This window comes from Centropristis striata, chromosome 6, assembly GCF_030273125.1.
Source record: "Centropristis striata isolate RG_2023a ecotype Rhode Island chromosome 6, C.striata_1.0, whole genome shotgun sequence".
NCBI lineage: Eukaryota > Metazoa > Chordata > Actinopteri > Perciformes > Serranidae > Centropristis > Centropristis striata.
The window spans coordinates 41,125,754-41,146,410 of NC_081522.1; the positions used below are offsets into that span (position 1 = coordinate 41,125,754).

The 20,657-nt window shown below is 39.2% G+C and overlaps 1 protein-coding gene across 1 annotated transcript in view; it reads left to right on the top strand.

Moving 5' to 3' along the window:
• LOC131973745 (transcription factor SOX-6-like) overlaps window positions 1-20,657 on the top strand; it is a 215,551-nt gene that overhangs the window by 97,245 nt on the left and 97,649 nt on the right. The window contains exon 4 of the mRNA XM_059335806.1: window positions 1,172-1,382. Within this exon, the coding sequence (XP_059191789.1) occupies window positions 1,172-1,382 (211 nt within the window). The remainder of the gene's footprint in view (window positions 1-1,171; window positions 1,383-20,657) is intronic.

Sequence of the window (20,657 nt, forward strand, 5' to 3'; positions counted from 1 at the left end):
AAAAAGACACAAATTACCAAAAACGACACAAAATGACTAGAAATGACTCCGAGTGTCCAAAGTCTCCAAATAATCCAGACTTGTTGCCTCCATCAGACTAGAAAACAAAGCAGCGTGGAGCCCTACTGTACATTTACCTCTAAAGTTCTGGCTGTAAACTCCATGAGGCCAGTTTCAGTTTGATGATGATATACCAAGTAAAACTGGAGACAAGCTCAAATAGATTTAGTATCAAATGATAGAACTGGATGGAACCCTCTTATATGGTAGATTTGACACCTTTGGTCACATTTGCAACATTTACAATTCTTTATATAGCATGATAGTGTTTTGAAAGTTTAAAAAAAAGATTCAAAATCACATTTTATGTTGGACTAAAGGACTAAAAAAGACACAGAATGATTAAAAAAGACACAAAATAACCAAAAGGGACACAAATGACCAAAAAGGACACAAAATGACTAGAAAAAGGCACAAAATGACTAAAAATGACTAAAAAAAGACACAAAATGACCAAAAAGGACACAAAATGATCAAAAAGGACACAAAATGACTAGAAAAAGGCACACAATTACACAAAATGACTAAAACAAGGCACAAAATGACAAAAAAGGACACAAAATTACTAAAAAAGGCACAAAATGAGTGTAGTAAATAAGAAAACAAAACTTATAAATTACAAATTGGTTTTAAACTTCAGAACAAATGGTTTTTGAAGTAGAAGAGAGCTACAAGATTGTGTTCTGGAGTATTATTATTAAAAAAAACAAAAAAAAAACAACAACAAAAAACCTGCACTTACGTCCCCAACAGGACTCAACGTAAAAAATGTCACTTATTCTTGTTTATTCTCGTGTTGTATGAACTCTCTAATGTACGTCTCTTTGGATGAAATCGTCTGATAAATAACATCGTAGATTGGTAGATTGTAGGGAAGCTGACGGCGGCTCAAAATCAAGTTTTTATCATCAATATGATGCTTTTTATATGTTACAAGATGTATGAGAAGAGAAGTGACCTGTCAGTGGCAGCAAGAGTTTGAAAACTGCAACAATTGTAGATTGATAGATTGATAGATTGATAGATTGGTATATTGTAGATTGTAGCTAGTTCTCTGCATCAGCGCTGATCTATTTTATCAGATCTAACCTGGGTCTCATGTCTCCTGCAGGACAACGAGAGCAGTAAAGGCTGCTCCGTCTACTCCTACCGGACTAACTCCACCTCCCCTCCCAAGCCGGAGGAGTGTTCCCGGGACCGCGGCGAGCCGATGATCAGCCTCGCCTTCGGGACGCCGGAGCGCCGCAAAGGAAGCCTGGCGGACGTAGTGGACACGCTGAAACAGAAGAAACTGGTGGAGCTGACCAAGACGGAGCAGGACGGTAGGAACAAGACTTCTTCATCTTCTAACTGAGATCTCTGAGGAACATGAACCAGTTCTGACATGTTCTGGTTCAATGTTTATGCCTCTTGTCTTTATTTAAACGGACAATAATATGTTTATTAGCTTATGGATGGAAAAAAACGGTCCCAAAAGTAAAACAAAGACATAAGTGACTTAAACTTGCATTCTTCCTAACGGCCACCAGGGGGCGACTCCACCGGCTGCAAAAAGAAAAGTCAGATTGTTTTAGTACTTCTCACTGGATTTATTAACAGAATATACATTTTCATAATGGTCTCAAGTCTTTGTCAGGCCAGCTTGAGTAGATTATGGTCCCATTTTATGAACATTTACTGTCTGTAACACTTTTATCGGCTAAAAATGTTTGGCGTTTGGATGCAGGACAAAAAAAGAACACTGTGATGAGCATCTGAAGTATTTGTTGCCAAAATATGAGCTTTGGAAGCCTGGTTTACCCATGATGCCTTGCACGCTAGATTTTGTTTGGAACTGCAAGGCGGCATGGAGTCCATGGGCGATTCTCGTACTATTGGACAGATGGAGGCTTGTAGTTTTGTAGTTTTCTAACAGATCCAACATGGCTGCAGCAGACGCCAAGCTCTCTCTGGATCTAGCTGTAGACAGAGTTCTAGATAGTTTAGAGACAAAGATTATCTTAAAAGAAGAACAACGTTTGGCTTTACACTCCTTTATCACCACCAAAAAGGAGGTTTTAGCCTCGCTGAGAAACAGGATTTAATCTACAAACTAGCCCCGTTAGCGGCTAAGCTAACGTGGTTTAGCCAGACCAACTAGCCCCGTTAGCGGCTAAGCTAACAGGGTTTAGCCAGACCCCGGTGGTTGTGGGGATTGTCGTTGATCTGATTGGCTAAGAGCTACCAACAGACGCTGATGATAGACATTCGTAGCGCCCAATAAACGGCTCTGGAGGATCATAAACCACGCCTCCTCTACGGAAACATGAAAAGCTGGTGTCCAGACTAGATCTCATTTCTGATAAAGTCTGATGTTAGACAGGCTAAATCAGGGGTCTCAAACTCAAATTAGGCACAAGATTAATAAAAAAAAGACACAAAATGACAGAAAAAACTAAATTACTTGAAAAAAGACACAAAATGACAAAAAAAGACACAGAATTACTAAAAAAAACACACAAAATGAAAAAAAAACCACAAAATAACCATAAAATACACAGAATTACCAAAAAAGACACAAAATGACAGAAAAAAAATGTATTTAAAAAAAAGAAACAAAACGACCAAAAAAATACACAAATTACTAAAAAAGACACACATTTTTTTTTAAAAAGACACAAAATGACCCAAAAAGACCCAAAATTACAAAAAAAAGACACAGAATTACCAAAAAAGACACAAAAATGACCAAAACAGTAATTAAAGGGACCTTCCACACACAACACGGTAAAGTGCCATTCATATAAAACTCACATTAAACTTTCATATCAAGGTGGGGGCCACAAAATATCGTCACGAGGGCCACATTTGGCCCGCGGCCGCTAGTTTGAGACCCCTGGTATAAAGCTTTGCTTGAATCTGTAAGCATTTTGTCTTTATCTAAAGAAACAATAATACATATCTATTAGTGAATGGATAATAAAAATGGTCCCAAAAGTAAAACATATACAAAAGTGACATTCTTCCTAACGGCCACCAGGAGGCGACTCCACCGGCTGCTAAAAGAAGTCAGATTGTAAAAGTACTTCTCACTGGATTTATTAACAAAATACACATTTTCATAATGAGTTTATGGTCCCAGTCAGTAGTTTTAAGTCTATTTTATGATCCCATTTTATAAACGTTATAAAATGTTGAGTGTTTGTATCTGCAGGAGAATAATAAAATAACTCTAATGAGTCCTCCTCCTCCAGATAAAGCTTCTGGTCCAGTATTTGTCCCTTCTGGCTCCAACAAACCAAGGCTGAATGTTTCATTAGAGGCTGTTGTGATGCTTCATAAAAGACACAACAAGAGTTACAGCAGAATAAAAGACCAACCAGTTATTTGGGACATTTTATAATGAATAATTCCTCAGGACCAGTTTTTTATAATGGCTTGTAAGATCTGTTAGTTCTCTTGTACAGATAAATTAAATGGTGCAGCAGCTTTATTTCCACTCTTACAGCTGAAATATATTAATGAAACACAACAGAGACAGCAGGGAGACTCTAATCATCTCAACAAACCTTTATTGAAACGTTTAATGCACTAAAGGAACAAAGGATGTGTGATATTGAGGAAACTCACTGTTTCTACATGATAATTACTGTTTGAACAGACTTTATTTGCTTCGTGAGCCATTAAACTCCAGTAATTAGATTAAATATCTGCACATAAACAGCAAGAAGTAATGATTCTGCTTTAAATAAGATGATTTCAGCTTTAGAACCATGTGGCAGGTTGTTGGTTTCACACAGTGACGTTGTGGATCTAAAGCATGGGTCTCAAACTGGCGGCCCGCGGGCCAATTGTGGCCCTCTTGATGATATTTTGTGGCCCCCACCTTGATATGAAATTTTAATGTGAGTTTTATATGAATGGCACTTTACTGTGTTGTGTGTGGAAGGTCCCTTTAATTACTTTTTTGGTAATTTTGTGTCTTTTCTTAATAATTTTGTGTCTTTTTTAGTAATTCTGTGTCTTTTTTTGGTCATTTTGTTTCTTTTTAAAGTAATTTAGTTTTTTCCCCCAGTTATTGTGTCTTTTTTAGTAATTTTGTGTGTTTTTAAAATAATTTTGTCTTTTTTTTTGTAATTTTGTGTCTTTTTTGTAATTTTGTGTCTTTTTTAGTCATTTTGTGTCTTTTTAAAATAATTTTGTGTCTTTTTTGGTCATTTTGTCTCTTTTTTTTTTTTTTTTAGTAATTTTGTGTCTTTTTAAAGTAATTCAGTGTTTTTTCAGTCATTCTGTGTCTTCTTTTGGTCATTTTGATACTGCCTCCAGCGGCCCCCAGGTAATAAGAGTGTGAGACCCCTGATCTAAAGAGTCTGAAGTCTTCTTTAAACATGTGACAGACAGACAGACAGACAGACAGACAGACAGACAGGTGAGATCAGATCTACCTGTGTGTTGTTTCTTTGAAGCAGGTAAATTACAGCTGTCAGATCCTGGTTAGATGATAATATCTCTGAGGTAAAACACACTTTCCCTTTCTGTTCCTGTCTGATGTCTCTACCTGCATCTACCTGCAGCCCTCAGCCACATCTAACACCTCTAACAGCTCCAACAGATCCAACAGATCCAACAGATCCTCAGCTCCATGCTGCTCTCAGTAATCAGCAGATCACAGCAGCTTCATCTCTCTCATTTAAACCGCTCACTTTGTTATTGATACAGTAAACGGGACCAGGGGCCCCGGGGCCACAACACAGCTTCTAGTTGAAAGACTGACAGCTTTCCTTTTTATCTGCACCACGGAAACACTTAGAGAGCTGCACGAGGTGTGTGTGTGTGTGTGTGTGTGTGTGTGTGTGTGTGGAGGAAGTGCTCGGGACAACTTGAAGTGTTGTCTTCTTCTTCTTCTTTTCATTTTCTTCTTCTGAAGGTTTTTTTTTCCATTCTTGGACCTCTGAGCTTCACAACAAACGTTCCTGTTTTCTGCAGTTTGTTCCTGATTATTTCAGAACAAACACTTCAGTTATTCCTCTCAGGATTTAGACTCTCTGATCAGACAATATTTCATGCTTTTAATGTGAAGAGTCAAGCAGAGAGGATCTGAGATTCAGCTTCATATCACACCATCTCATCTCATGACCAAATATATACTTCATATTAGATCAGCTCTTAAATTAAACTCTTATCAGATATTTGTGTTGTTATCATTATATTTGTCCAAACAAATGGACCTTTAGTTGAACCAGACATTAAAATGAACAAGAAAATGAAGAAAACAAGGGTGGTTTAATACTTTTTTCCATGACTGTATTTTTTTTGTCATTTTGTGTCTTTTTTGATAATGTCATTTTTTGGTCACTTTTGCATCTATAATTTGTAATTTTATGTTTTTTAAAGTCATTTTTACATCTATTTTTGGTCTTTTTGCGTCTTTTTTGGTCAATTTGTGACATTTTTTTTGTCATTTTTACATCTTATCAGATATGTTTGTTGTTATCATTACATTTGTCCAAACAAATACCTTTAGTTGTCCCAGTTTTGGACTGTTAAACACACACATGCTTGTGCATGTACATTGCATTGGATGCAATGTTTCATATGTTTTTACTATCTGCCAATTCAATCCCGCACAAGGCTGTGATTCGATACTATCTGTTCGTCAAGTGTTTTCTTTAAAGATTTTCTACGACAGTAGCTTGTATAGATCCTAGCTGTTCTAGTCCGGAGAGCGAGGCGTCGCTGGTAAACAGGCTGCAGCGTCCTGCTGTGGGTCCATACGTGGACTTTGTTCACTTCCTGACCCTCAGAAGCTGTTTGTTCTGGATCCTCTCAGCAGATTTGATCATTCCACTCAGATGGCGAGTACATTAAAGGGAACAATGCGGCGCTCCCTCCCGCTGGCCACAGTTCAGGCCGAGCTCCCCCAGGTTGGACTGATCAAATGGAGCAGAGCCTATTAGCCGCTGAGCGCTCACTTAGCCTAGCGCCGCTGACCCCCGGTTGCCCCGGAGCTGCCGTCGCCGTTAGCGAGCCGCGGCGCTCACCCCCTGTCGGCACGCCGCGAGCTGCCCGCGCGGCCCGGCCCTAAGTGCCTGTGACAGCTCTAATGAATAGACATGGCCTCGCTCGGCAGTGTGGCAGAGTTTTATTTTCTCAGCCCACTGCCGCCTCAGCTTTTAAAAGCTCCATCCAGGAGGCTTTAAGACGTGTCAGCTGCTGTAGGAACACAGCTGGTGGCAGGCAGGTGAAGGTTTCTCTCCCTCATTCTGCATTTATGTTAAGTTAAGTTGTGCTTGTATTGTGATGCAGACTCAAAGAGCTTCTCCACACTATTAAAGCTCTTATTAAAGAGATGTTAAAGGGCACCGCAGGGAACATCAGAGCAGGAAATGTGGGCAGCAGACGTGCTGCGGAAGGGAAGAGCTCCTCTGTCATTTGGTCGCTAAAAATAAGAGATAGAGAGGAAAGAAATAAAGCCTGTAATAAACAGAGGAATCAGCCCGACAATGAGCCGGCTCTTAGCACTGACGGGCTCCTCGTTAGAGCTCATTAATCTGGATTCACACTGCAAAAAGATTAAAAAATGGACACAAAATGACCAAAAAAGACGTATGATGAGCAAAAAAGACACAAACTGACCAAAAAATAGACACAAAACTACCAAAAGAGACATATAATGAGCAAAAAAGACTCAAATTGACCAAAAAAAGACACAAAACTACCCAAAAAGACATATAATGAGCAAAAAAGACACAAACTGACCAAAAAATAGACACAAAACTACCAAAAAAGATATATAATGAGCAAAAAAGACTCAAATTGACCAAAAAAAGACACAAAACTACCCAAAAAGACATATAATGAGCAAAAAAGACACAAACTGACCAAAAAATAGACACAAAACTACCAAATAAGACGTATAATGAGCAAAAAAGACACAAATTGACCAAAAAATAGACACAAAACTACCCAAAAAGACATATAATGAGCAAAAAAGACACAAACTGACCAAAAAATAGACACAAAACTACCAAATAAGACGTATAATGAGCAAAAAAGACACAAATTGACCAAAAAATAGACACAAAACTACCAAATAAGACGTATAATGAGCAAAAAAGACACAAATTGACCAAAAAATAGACACAAAACTACCAAAAAAGACATATAATGAGCAAAAAAGACACAAATTGACCAAAAAGTAGACACAAAACTACCAAAAAAGACGTATAATGACCAAAAAAGAGACAAAAAAACTACCAATTATCTTGGTAAGAAACAGATATTGGTCAGTGCACTCTGCTCGGGCCAGTTCATCGCTGCTTGCAGCTTTAATTTTATCTCTTTTGTACATTTTTTGTCTGTTTTGGTCATTTTGTGACCTTAAGGAGATGTAAAAAGACACAAAATGATGATAAAAAATACACAAAAAGACCCCAAAAGACAAAAAGCCCCACAAAAAGACCAAAAAAGACACAAAAAAAGACACAACAAAGACCTTAACTGACCATAAAAGAAACAAAAGATGTCAAATGACCAAAAAAGACATAAAAAGCACACAAAAAAACACCAAAGAAGACACAAAAGGTTTTTTTTTATCTTGGTAAGAACCAAATAATCATCAGGTCACTCTGCTCGGGCCAGTTCATCACTGCTGGCAGCTTTACTTTATCTGGTTTTAAGAGTTAATTTATTATTTTAAGTGTTCAACATGCTTATTTCTAGATTTAATAATCTTAATTTAATAAATCTTGTCAAGGTAAATTATCTGTCCATGCAGCAAGATCATTTCCCTCAGATTTACTGTTTTTAGACCTTTTTACAGTGTGTAATAAAGAGGAATAAAGCAACAATGAGCGTCTCTTAACACTGATGCTCCTCGTTAGAGCTCATTAATCTGGATTCACCTTGTCTCCTTGAGCTGCACAACAAAGAGAGAAAGCAGAGAGGAGTTTATCTGGCTGCCAGAGCAAAGCATTCTGGGACGCTGCCCGGTGGACGTTAAACCAGTCAAGTGTGCAATCAGTTCCTCAGCCCTGATGACTGAATTATCATTATGTGTATTGTTGTGGCTCCCGGGGGCCGACCTGCTGCTGGCAGGGACCCCAGCCCTCATGCCAACTAGTCTAATGTACCGGAGGCAGGGCCGGCTCTAGAACATCTGGGGCCCTATAGACCAGATCCATTCGTTCCTGTTTCATGGAGGGAACTCCTGTTTGTGTTTGCCCATGGTGCCAACCAGCTATATAATACAACTGTCTGTCTATAGAATTATTAACTGACAAGTCAATTCTCAAAGAAGCCCAGCTGGAGACGCTAACAAAGTTAGAGACAAGAGAGACGATCAAAGTACAAACCACGCTGAAAATGTGCTTAACTGTGTTAAGCTAGCGTTGCTTTATTTCAACCTAGCTAGCAAGCTAATACAAATGAAACGTCTTCACACAAAACGGCATTTAAAAAAAGATTGGGACTTCTCCTCCTCTTTTCTTCTCTTGGATACTGAGCACCGGAGAGCTTTGACGGTGTTTCATCTGGAAGATTTATCAAAACATAACGTGTGGTCATTGCCTTGCCCCCCTTTAGACGGTCAGTGATCTGACCGTCTAAAGGGGGGGCGATCTGACCATCTAAAGGGGGGGCCGATCTGACCGTCTAAAGGGGGGCCGATCTGACCGTCTAAAGGGGGGGGGGCCGATCTGACTGTCTAAATGGGGGCCGATCTGACCGTCTAAAGGGGGGGGGGGGGCGATCTGACTGTCTAAAGGGGGGACCGATCTGACCGTCTAAAGGGGGCCGATCTGACCGTGTAAAGGGGGGGCCAATCTGACCGTCTAAAGGGGGGGCCGATCTGACTGTCTAAAGGGGGGGGGGGGGCGATCTGACCGTCTAAAGGGGGGGCCGATCTGACCGTCTAAAGGGGGGCCGATCTGACCGTCTAAAGGGGGGGGGGCCGATCTGACTGTCTAAAGGGGGGCCGATCTGACCGTCTAAAGGGGGGGGGGCCGATCTGACCGTCTAAAGGGGGGCAGATCTGACCGTCTAAAGGGGGGGCCGATCTGACCGTCTAAAGGGGGGCTGATCTGACCGTCTAAAGGGGGGGGGGCCGATCTGACCGTCTAAAGGGGGGCAGATCTGACCGTCTAAAGGGGGGGCCGATCTGACCGTCTAAAGGGGGGGGGGGGGGGCGATCTGACTGTCTAAAGGGGGGGCCGATCTGACCGTCTAAAAGGGGGGCGATCTGACCGTCTAAAGGGGGGCCGATCTGACTGTCTAAAGGGGGGCCGATCTGACCACTAAAGGGGGGGCCGACCTGACTGTCTAAAGGGAGGGGGGGGCGATCTGACCGTCTAAAGGGGGGGCCGATCTGACCGTCTAAAGGGGGGCAAGGCAATGACCACATGCCACGTGACTCAGCACCACAAGTGAGAAAAATGTCATTGTTTATCTGTTTCTTTATTTATTTATTATATAAGATTTATCAAAACATAACGTGTCTGTCACTTGACGTGACCTCTGTGACAGTGATCTGACCGTCTAAAGGGGGGCAAGGCAATGACCGTCATGTGACTCAGCACCACAAGTGAGAAAATGTCAGTTTATCTGTTTCTTTATTTTGTTAATATTTATTATTTTCAAGACAGAACACAAAGGGAGGGCATCAAAAGGTCTGATCCTGTTTCCCCTCAGACTTTATTAATTACTGACAGTTAGCATGTTTCTTCTGATAATGAGATCAGATTCATTATAAACAGAAACCTGGAGACTGATTCACATTCAACCAGAGCTCTTTAACTGGAAACCAGTTCAGTGGTGGAAACTAACTAAGTACATTTACTCAAGTACTTGACTTAAGAACAATTTTGAGGTACTTGTACTTTACTTGAGTATTTCCATTATATGTAATATTTATATACTTCTACTTCACTACATTTAGAGGCAAATATTTGACTTTTTACTCCACTACATTTATCTGATAATTTTTTTCATGACTGTATGTATCTTAATGAAAAGTAAACTAAAAGATGTAAATGTACTAAATTTTAAATAACTAAAATAGTAACAATAACTTAAACGTTTTAGTTTCTAAAAACTGAAAGCTCTGACTCCAGCTCTCTGACTGCCTGTTGTCTTATTTTTCTTCCCTGAAGAGTTTTTGTGGTGTTGACGGAGGAGGATCCTATTTGTCATCGTAAGAATCTGATTGAGAAAACATGTTTACGGCCTTTAATGGAGCAGCTTTGGGGGAAAGACAGAAATGGAACCAGACTCGCTGTTTTGCACTTAATTATGAGTTCAAGTTTCCGCAAAAATTAATCAATTCCAGCCAGTCATGATGAGTTGTGAAAGCAGAGCCGGTCTGTTGGTTGACAGAAACGCAGCGTCACATGGAGATGCCACTAATGTCAGACTGGGATGAGTCTGTTTCCATATGAGGGGCGGGGCTAGACCGCTCTCTGCTCTTTATGGAGATACTGTGTGTTTCTGCCCTCAGGGAGCAGCTAAATCTGATGTTTCCTTTAAAAAACAAGAGAGTTGTGGGTTTAAAGCCACGTTCTCAGAGCTCCTGAGCCCAATGGGGGACGGTCAGATCCTCTGCGAATTATTTAAAAGAGACACAAAAGGACCAAAAAAAGACACAAAATGACCAAAAAAAGACACAAAATGACTGAATAAAGACACAAAATTACAAAAAAGACACAAAATGACTGAATAAAGACACAAAATGACCAAAAAAGACACAAAATTATTTTAAAAAATACACAAAATGACCAAAAAAGACACACAATTATTAAAAAGACACAAAATTATTTAAAAAAGACACAAAAGGACCAAAAAAAAGACACAAAATTACAAAAAAGACACAAAATGACTGAAAAAAGACACAAAATGAGCAAAAAAGACACAAAATTATTAAAAAGACACAAAATTACTTAAAAAAAGACACAAAATTACAAAAAAAAAGTAATTAAAGGGACCTTCCACACACAACACGGTAAAGTGCCTCAGGGAGCAGCTAAATCTGATGTTTCCTTATGAAAAACAAGAGAGTTGTGGTTTTGAAGCCTCGTTCTCAGAGCTCCTGATCCTGATGGGGGACGGGCAGATCCTCTCTGACTGCTGTCGACTCAGATCAGGAATCAGGAGAGAAACCGTCACATCTGAGATGTTTCACTGTCTGCAGCTTCATCTCAGACAACAGCTGATGTTGCTGCTGTATCACAAGCAGCATTCAGGAGGAGATTTCTCTGTGTTCTGCTCAGGGCCGGCCCTAGGCTGTCGGCTAGAGCGCCATCTGCTGTAGGGGCGCCGCGAGTCACCCTCGAGGGAGAAAAAAAAAAACAATAATAATTTTCGATGCCCATTGTCGCCCTTGCTTAGTGTTTTGTCTTTAATATAATAAATATATATAAGAAACAGATAAACAGTGACATTTTCTCACTTGTGGTGCTGAGTCACGTGGCGTGTGGTCATTGCCTTGCCCCCCTTTAGACGGTCAGATCACTGTCAGAGGTCAGGTCACATCAAGTGACAGACACATTATGTTTTTAATCTTGCAAGATGAAATGGCCGTCAAAGCTCAGTATTGAAAGAGAAGAAAAGAGGAGGAGAAGATGAAAATGTGTGAAGGCGTTTTAATTTGTATTAGCTTGCTAGCTAGGTTGAAATAAAGCAATGCTAGCTTAACACAGTTAAGCACATTTTTCGAGCGGTTTCCACTTTGATTGTCTCTCTTGTCTCTAACTTTGTTAGCGTCTCCAGCTGGGCTTCTTTGAGAATTGACTTGTAAGTTAATAATTCTATAGACAGACAGTTGTATTGTATATTATATATATATTGTATTATATGTCCTGGTTCTGGTCCTGGTCCTGGTCCTGGTTCCAGTCTTGATCCTGTCCTGGTCCTGTCCTGGTCCTGGTCCTGGTCCTGGTTCTAGTCTTGGTCCTGTCCTGGTCCTGTCCTGGTCCTGGTCCTGGTCCTGGCTCTTTGTGTGTTGAACCTGTGTTGTCCAGTAGGACTCTGGTGTGTGTGTCTGTAGACCAGTCCAGACCAGTCCTGCTCCCAGTCCCAGTAATGAGTCCTCCAGCTGTAGAGGAGGTCAGATGGGGGGCAGGACTCTCCTCTAACCCCTCAACAATAGAGACATTCTGCAGCTCCACTGTTCTGCTGCTGAAAGCTGCTGTTAGCGTCTCTGCTGCTGCCGCCACTCAAACAGAGACCCCAGTCCTCTACTGGAGGCTCTACTGGTCTCACTGGGAGAGACCAGTCAGCAGGACCAGCCTCTCAATCAGCAGCTGCCAGTGGTCGAAAGGAACTAAGTACATTTACTCAAGTACTGCACAAATTTTGAGGTACTTGTACTTTACCTTAGTATTTCCATTTTATGTATTAAGGTTATACATTCATCAGGCTGGCATAAAATTGAAGAAATAGTTCTTTTTTTTGTCTTTTTCAATTGTGAGAGACTTCAGAAGATAGTTAAATTCCAGTAGAACCTTAAACTTTGGCTTCGCTTTGACAAATCTGTGTTTGTTTCTTAAAAGACAGAATTAAGAAATTAGTTATAAATTGATTGGTTATTAAATTGGTTACAAATTCAACAGATTAGTTACAATGAGTAAAATAACTAGGAACTCTTTTTTGGTGAATAGGTATAAGACACTATGAAAGTGTTTCTGGATTCATTCGTTCAGGTGTTAATAGTTGTGATGACAGATTAACGGGGGGGGGGGGGGGGGGCAGAGAGTTAAGCTGATTGGCTGATTAACGAGGTGTTGGCTCTGTTTCTTTCTCTATTGGCAGCTCAGATGAGTGTGTGTGTGTGTGTGTGTGTGTGTGTGCAGGTATAAGGGCTCTGTCTCTCTAGATGAATGTTTGGGACGCTAGAGCATCCATTTAATTACTTTTTTTGGTAATTTTGTGTGTAATATTGTGTCTTTTTAAAATAATTTTGTGTCTTTTTCTTAATAATTGTGTGTCTTTTTTTGGTCATTTTCTGTCTTTTTTGGTATAATTTTGTGTCTTTTTAAAATTATTTTGTGTCTTTTTTGTAATTTTGTGTCTTTTTTGTAATTTTGTGTATTTCTGGTCACTTTGTGTCTTATTTGTCATTTGTGTCTTTTTAAACTAATTTAATGTTTTTTTTTTCAGTCATTTTGTGTCTTGTTTAAGTAATTTCGTTTTTTTCTGTCATTTTGTGTCTTTTTTTAGTCATTTTGTATCTTCTTTTGGTCATTGTGATACTGCCTCCAGTGGTAATTTTGAGAGTTTTAGAGCCCTGGTTTAAAGCGTCCCAACCTGTTGGATTTAGAGAATCTGTGTGTAGGAACCTGATCTCCACATCTTTCATTTTTAATCTCTTTTCATATAAACCCCAGTGTTTGGTGGCTGTGCCAACAGCCGACTCCCCTCGGACTGCTTGTGGTTGTTTCAATCTGTGCCTGTGTAACGGAGAGGGATCTGTTTACTAATGATCGGCCCCGGCCCCGTGGCCCCGTGGCTCCTGATCCTGATCCTGATCCAGATCCAGATCCAGATCCAGAGGGGGAGGGTCCCTGTTGGCTGGGGGCCAGCCAGCATATGGTGCAGCAGGCTCTGTGGTTTACTGGGACCACAAGAATCAGATTAAACTGAGATCTTATCAAGTACGAGGACTTCGGCTGGATGCCAAAACTGTTAATAAACCAGATAATTTAACATCTGGAGGAGCTGCTGATAGAAATACAATAAAAACCAGATCCTGATCCAGATCCACAAGAAATAGATAACTAGAATGAAGCAAAAACATGCTGGAAACAAGTCAAATTATCTGCCAGTGCAGTAAGTTAATGTTTCTTTGTAAGAATTCTTTAAATAAGTAAAAATATCTAGAAACTGGAAAAACCAATGATGTCTTAAAATAAATACAAATATACTTATTTTGAGCAATTGAGGCTTGGAAATCCCAAATGTAGTAACATTAAAATAAGCCAGAAATACTTGAAACAAGGTAGAAAATACTTTAGAAATATCATTTAAACTCCATGCAACTAAAACTCTCAACTGGAGCCAATATTTGAGGTGAAAACTCACCATATTCAACAGTTGAATAGATTGAAAAGCATGAAAAAGCTCACAATGTCAATCCTAAAGACAAGTCTTTACACAATAAGATCATTAAATAAACTCATAATAATAATAATAATAATAATAATTAAATCAGCACATGAAGCTATGGTCAGTAGTTAAATTATACTCAAAACAAATGAATTCAGATACTATTGATAGATAGAAGAAGGAAATACTTGGTAAGCATCATATTTTTGCAGTGCACACACACACACACACACACACACAGACCACGCTGCATCTCTAATTAAGTTGTTCCAAAAATGTTGTTTTTTCTGCAGCGATTGGTTAAAAACATTCAGTTGTTTACAGCATAATTAGATTTTTCAGATCTTTCAGTAATTTTGTTAAAAAGTTCGGGGCCTTATTTATTTATTTTTATTCTAATAATAGAACTGCATTTATTCTGGATGAAAAGAATACTAGAATACAAATAGTGAAAGAAAGATGTAGACAAATGATGTTTGAAGCATTCATGTGAAGGACGAGAATCTCTTTTCAGTCTTCTTCTTTCAAAGGCAACAGACAAAGATAAAGATTAGAGCCTCGTTGAGGCTGAAACACAGAGAGGTGACTTCAATCTGAGCATCCACACAACCAGGAACACCAGGAATCCTGTTCACACAACCAGGAACACCAGGAATCCTGTTCACACAACCAGGAACACCAGGAATCCTGGAGGTTCACACAACCAGGAACACCAGGAATCCTGTTCACACAACCAGGAACACCAGGAATCCTGTTCACACAACCAGGAACACCAGGAATCCTGGAGGTTCACACAACCAGGAACACCAGGAATCCTGGAGGTTCACACAACCAGGAACACCAGGAATCCTGGAGGTTCACACAACCAGGAACACCAGGAATCCTGGAGGTTCACAGCTACAGTAGAGAGACAACAAGCCTTCACTGTCTGTTAATGTCCTGCAGAGACATGAAGACTCTCAGTGATGTTCATCACATTTACACACAGAGACAAACATCCAGAGACACCTCACTACACTGCAGAAACTGGAATATAAATCAGAGTAAATATCTCAGATTAAGGGGATATCTGCTTATTAATGTCTGATCAGATAGTTCTTCTTAGTCAGCATGTTTGACTTGTTTTCAGTGTTTTGGTCCTTAATGATCTAAATCAGATATTACAGCTTGTTACTGAGATTTTATCACCTATACTGAGTAAATACATGCTGGAAACTAGAATATCAACAGTTACAAAGCTGCTTCAGCAACACTTACAAGACTTACAAGAGACAAAAAGACACAAAATTACAAAAAAAAAGACACAAAATCACCAAAAAGACACAAAATGACTAAATAAAGACACAAAATAGCTAAAAAAAAAAGACACAACAGACACAAATTACAGAAAAAAAACGCAAAATGACTGAAAAAAGACACAAAATTACAAAAAAAAAGACACAAAATGACCAAAAAAAGACAAAATGTTCAACTGTTTGACTTGTTTTCAGTGTTTTGGTCCTTAATGATCTAAATCAGATATTACAGCTTGTTACTGAGATTTTATCACCTATACTGAGTAAATACATGCTGGAAACTAGATGTAAAAGTTTTTTTAGATCGCTCTTACAAAGCTAGTTTTTCATATTTCTTTAAAAAAAAAAAACATATGTAGACGTTCAGGAAGAACTCAGGACGCTCAAAGTGAAGTCGGATCAATGATAGGTATTATGGTTTTGACAAAAATGCTTTCTGTTCGAGGCCAGAAATTCCAGTCTGTCCACCTCTGTGTCGGAACATTGGCAGTTGGTGGCAGTTAATTCTGTTGATTGCTTTGATCTGATTGGTCGACCCCAAGCCTTTGATCTTTGATCTGATTGCCTTTGATCCTTTGATGTGATTACAGTTACAGATAGACACACATATGTGCGTAAGCACGCACACTCCTCCAGATACACGTTTCACACACACACACACACACACACACACACACACACACACACACACACGTTTTGAGGTTAAAGGTCATAGCTTGCTATATAAATAAATATTCTCAGTCCGGTTCTCCTCAGACCTCCTGGCTGATCTCTGCTCTCAGGCTCCGCCCCCTTCAGCCCCCCTGAGACCCTAAACAACGCTGCTATTGTGTCTGAACCACACCGCTCTGTGTGTGTGTGTGTGTGTGTGTGTGTGTGTGTGTGTGTGTAGGGTTTCATGTATCAGTCTAAAGTGGAACCAGAACCAGGTCTGATCTGGTGTTTAGGGAGCGTGTGGTGGTTTTGCTGCCTGACGTGTTCAGGTTCATGTTCAGCTGTTTTTATCTCAAAGTGGAGACGTTTAAATGTTTATTATCTTGAAACCACACAGACAGTCATGGGAAAAATATCACATCACTTTGTTTCCTTCTGTTTCTTGTTCTTTTTAATGTCTGGTACAACTAAAGGTCCATTTGTTTGGACAAATATAATGTAGTAATTTAGTTTAACAGCTGATATCTAGACAGTTGATAATGACCAAAATCAGTATCAAATGTCTCTTTTTTGGTTGGTTTTGTGTCTTTTTCTTGGTTATCATACGTCTTCTTTGGTAATTTTGGGTATTTTTTGGTCAATTTGTGTCTTTTATTGGTCATTTCATGTCTTTTTTATTTCTTTTGTGTCTTTTTCTTGGTTATCATACGTCTTTTTTGGGAAATTTGTGTCCTTTGGTCAATTTGTGTCTTTTTTTGGTAATTTTATGTCTTTTTTGGTCAATTTGTGTCTTATGGTCATTTTATGTCTTTTTTTGTTCGTTTTGTATCTTCTTATTGGTTATTTTATGTCTTTTTGGTCATTTGGTTTCTTTTGGTTTCTGTAAAATAACCATTAAAAAGACACAAAATTAACAAAAATAGATGTAAATTGACCATAAAAGACACAGATTGACCAAAATAAGACACAAAATGACAAAAAAGGCACAAAATGAACATGAAAGACACAAATTGACCAAAAAAAGATGTTTAATGACCAGTAAAAACACACAATTGATAATGATTTTGGATATTATCAATAAAACCATGTTAAATGTCTAGATATCGGCTCTTAAACTAAATTATTACATTATATTTGTCCAAACAAATGAACCTTTAGTTGTACAAGACATTAAAATGAACAAGAAACAAAACTCGTTCCAGTGTGTCCGATTATTGATCGATTTCAGTATCAAAAATTATAACATGCCCCAAAGTTTTGTTCTATTTTGTCTGGATAAAAAGGATTTCACAAAATGGATTTTCTTTGTATTAAAAAAAACTAAAAAAAACTTTGTTCTAAGAGGAAAAAGGTCATTTCTATTCATAAACAGAGCGTTTATGTTTGCTTTATTTCCAAAAAGAAGGAAAGATGAAAAAACCTGAAACCCTGAAAGATGCGAGCGGATAAATGAAATATGAAAGCTCGTCATTAAGCAGTGAATAGATGCTTTACTTTACATTTCAAATTAATTAAATCCAGAGTGACCTTGGTGCTGCTGCAGTCAACACAAAGAGGAGAAGTTAGGAAAATATCTTTGGGCTTTTAATTCTTCTTTAAAATGACACAGTTAGGAAATAAAATCAGCCATGAGAGCACCAGGATCTATACAGTCTGCAGAGATTTATTATTTTTGTTTTAGCATTTTAATCATTTTACAAACATCAACTTTTTAAACATTTCCTGACATAAGACTTGTAATAATTAATAATAATTGTAGTTTACTGTTACAGACGTCTAAGAAAACCTGCAGGAATTCATAGAGACGAAGCTGCAACCAGTGCATTGTTCTCACAAAATAACTTCTAATAATTATTATTATTTACACGTTTGTTATTGTTGAACCTCTAGTAAAACAAGGACCAGAGCAAATGTAATTCATGTAATTAATGTAAATAATCTCTGACTAACATGATGCACCAGCAGCCTGTTCTATTAGTATAAAATCAGTTGATATTGATCTACAAAACATCAGTTTTACTTTGTTTTATTTGTGGTCAGAGGACTGAATAAAACTAAAAATATTAATTAATTTATAATGTGTTTGACTGGATATTTATTCCTTATTTCTAAAGATCATGCACATAGTTTTATCACAATAAAGACAATAGAAATATTCCCTCTAGCTCAGAACAAACTGACCATGATAAATTATTATATCCAGTGTTTAGTTTGTTCCTGTTTAACTGTCCGACCAGGACCTTCCTCTGACCTTTGACCTTTTACACACCAGCTAATTAACGTCTATATTTAGCTCCACCTGCAGCTCAGAGAATGGAGAGGGGCCCTGAGGGGCCCTGAGGGGCCCGGTCCCTGCCCGGTGGGTCTCTGAGTCCCACTGGACCCCCCACGCTAAATATACACACACCCTGCTGCGTTACTTTATGTGATATAAGGGGACCGGCGCTCTGAGCCTGCAGCCCTGAATTAGACAAAGGATAATGTTTCTGCTGGAGGTGTGAGCTTCATGCTAGAGGAGAGTCTGATGATCCGAGCAGAGGGCAGATCTGTCTGCAGCAGCACGCTCACAGCTCACTGCAAGACAAAAACATACACATTAGCAAGAAACAAACGTACAAATTTTCACGAAAAAAACTCATAACTTTGCAAGAAAAAAACTCATAACTGTGCATGAAAAAAACGTACAAATTTGCAAGAAAAGAAATTACAAATTTGCAAGAAAAGAAATTACAAATTTGCAAGAAAAGAAATTACAAATTTGCAAGAAGAAATTGACAAATTTGGAATAAAAGACGTACAAATTTGCACGAAAAAAACTCAACTTTGCAAGAAAAAAACATACAAATTTGCAAGAAAAAAACATACAAATTTGCAAGAAAAAAACGTACAAATTTGCAAGAAAAGAAATGACTAATTTGCAAGAAGAAACTCATAAATTTGCAAGAAAAAAAGAAAACATACAAATGTATTTTATTCATCCAGAAAACCATGAAAAATGTCTTGATATCAGCTCTTAAAAGAAACTCTATTTTTGTTGTTATCATTATATTTCTCCAAACAAATGAACCTTTAGTTGAACCAGACATTAAAACGAACAAGAAATTGAAGAAAACAACGGTCTAATCATGTTTTCCATATATATAATAAAGTTTTATCACAGTATATATACATATGTATGTATATTGAATAAGTAGTGTCTTGTTGCATGGTGCCCTGGTCCTATCTGAGGAGGATTAGATGTGGACATTAAGCTGACAGGTGTCCTGCAGGTCCCTCTGCAGCTCGCACATTTCACCGGGCAGCACAAGAATGTGTGTGCGTGTAAGTGTGTGAAGGGGAGACGTATGGAGGGTTACACAGGGCTACTATCTCCTCCTCCTCCTCCTCCTGCTGCTCCTCCTCCTCCTCCTCCTCCTCCTGCTCCTCCTCCTCCTCCTCCTGCTGCTGCTCCTCCTCCTCCTCCTCCTCCTCCTCCTGCTGCTGCTCCTCCTCCTCCTGCTCCTCCTCCTGCTCCTCCTGCTCCTCCTCCGGCTGCTCCCTGACATGTCCTGATGTCCTGATGTCCTGTCAGAGAGTCTTGGTGTCGTCTGACAGATGAAAATAGTGTGTGTGAACCAGACACCGTGCTAACACGCAGCCAGGCTAACCACGCTGCACGCTAATGGTTTTACAACAGCCAGAGAGCAGCGATAGGCCGACACACACACACACACACTCTGAGGGCGTGTGTGTGTGTGTGTGTGTGTGTGTGTTTAAAGTCTGTGCAATTAAAGCTCTCAGCAGTGTGCTGGCATTCTTTAATCAGTGTGTGTGGCTGCATGTATGTTCAAGTGGCTCAGAGAGCTGCAGCCTCTCATATCACTGTGTTACTGGGTGTGTGTTACTGTGTGTGTGTGTGTGTGTGTGTGTGTGTTACTGTGTGTGTGTGTGTGTGTGTGTGTGTGTGTGTGTATCTCTTGGCTGGCCTGTCTCCTCATGTTTGGACATATGTTGAGTTTTATTTCACTGAGACATCAATCCTGCTGGCCAGCTGTTAGGACAGCTGCTCTCTCTCTCTCTCTCTCTCTCTCTCTCTCTCTCTCTCTCTCTCTCTTAACCCTCTCTCTCTCTCTCTCTCTCTCTCTCTCTCTCTCTATAGCTATCTCTCCTCCAATCTGCCTCTCTTCCTTTTCTCCTTTAATATCTCAGTGCTCCTTCTTGTCACTGTTTGTGTAGCTTTCTGTCTTATTTCTCTCTCTCTCTCTCTTTTGCACAGCGCTGGTGTTTTATAGACAGATCCTTTGCTCCGTCAGATAAAACCAGCTGCACTTTAAACACGAACTGAACAAGTAAATTATCAGGACGGAATTACAGTTTTTTTTTAATCAATGGCATATTGCACTTTATTTTAACATATATGTAAAAGTTATTGCAAATATGTAAATAAAGAGTTTTTTGCTAAATCAAAATATATCTCTCTCCTCTCTCTATATCTATCTATCTATCTATCTATCTATCTATCTATCTATCTATCTATCTATCTATCTATCTATCTATCTTCTCCTGATAATAATGATATCTCTACTCCTTCTTGTC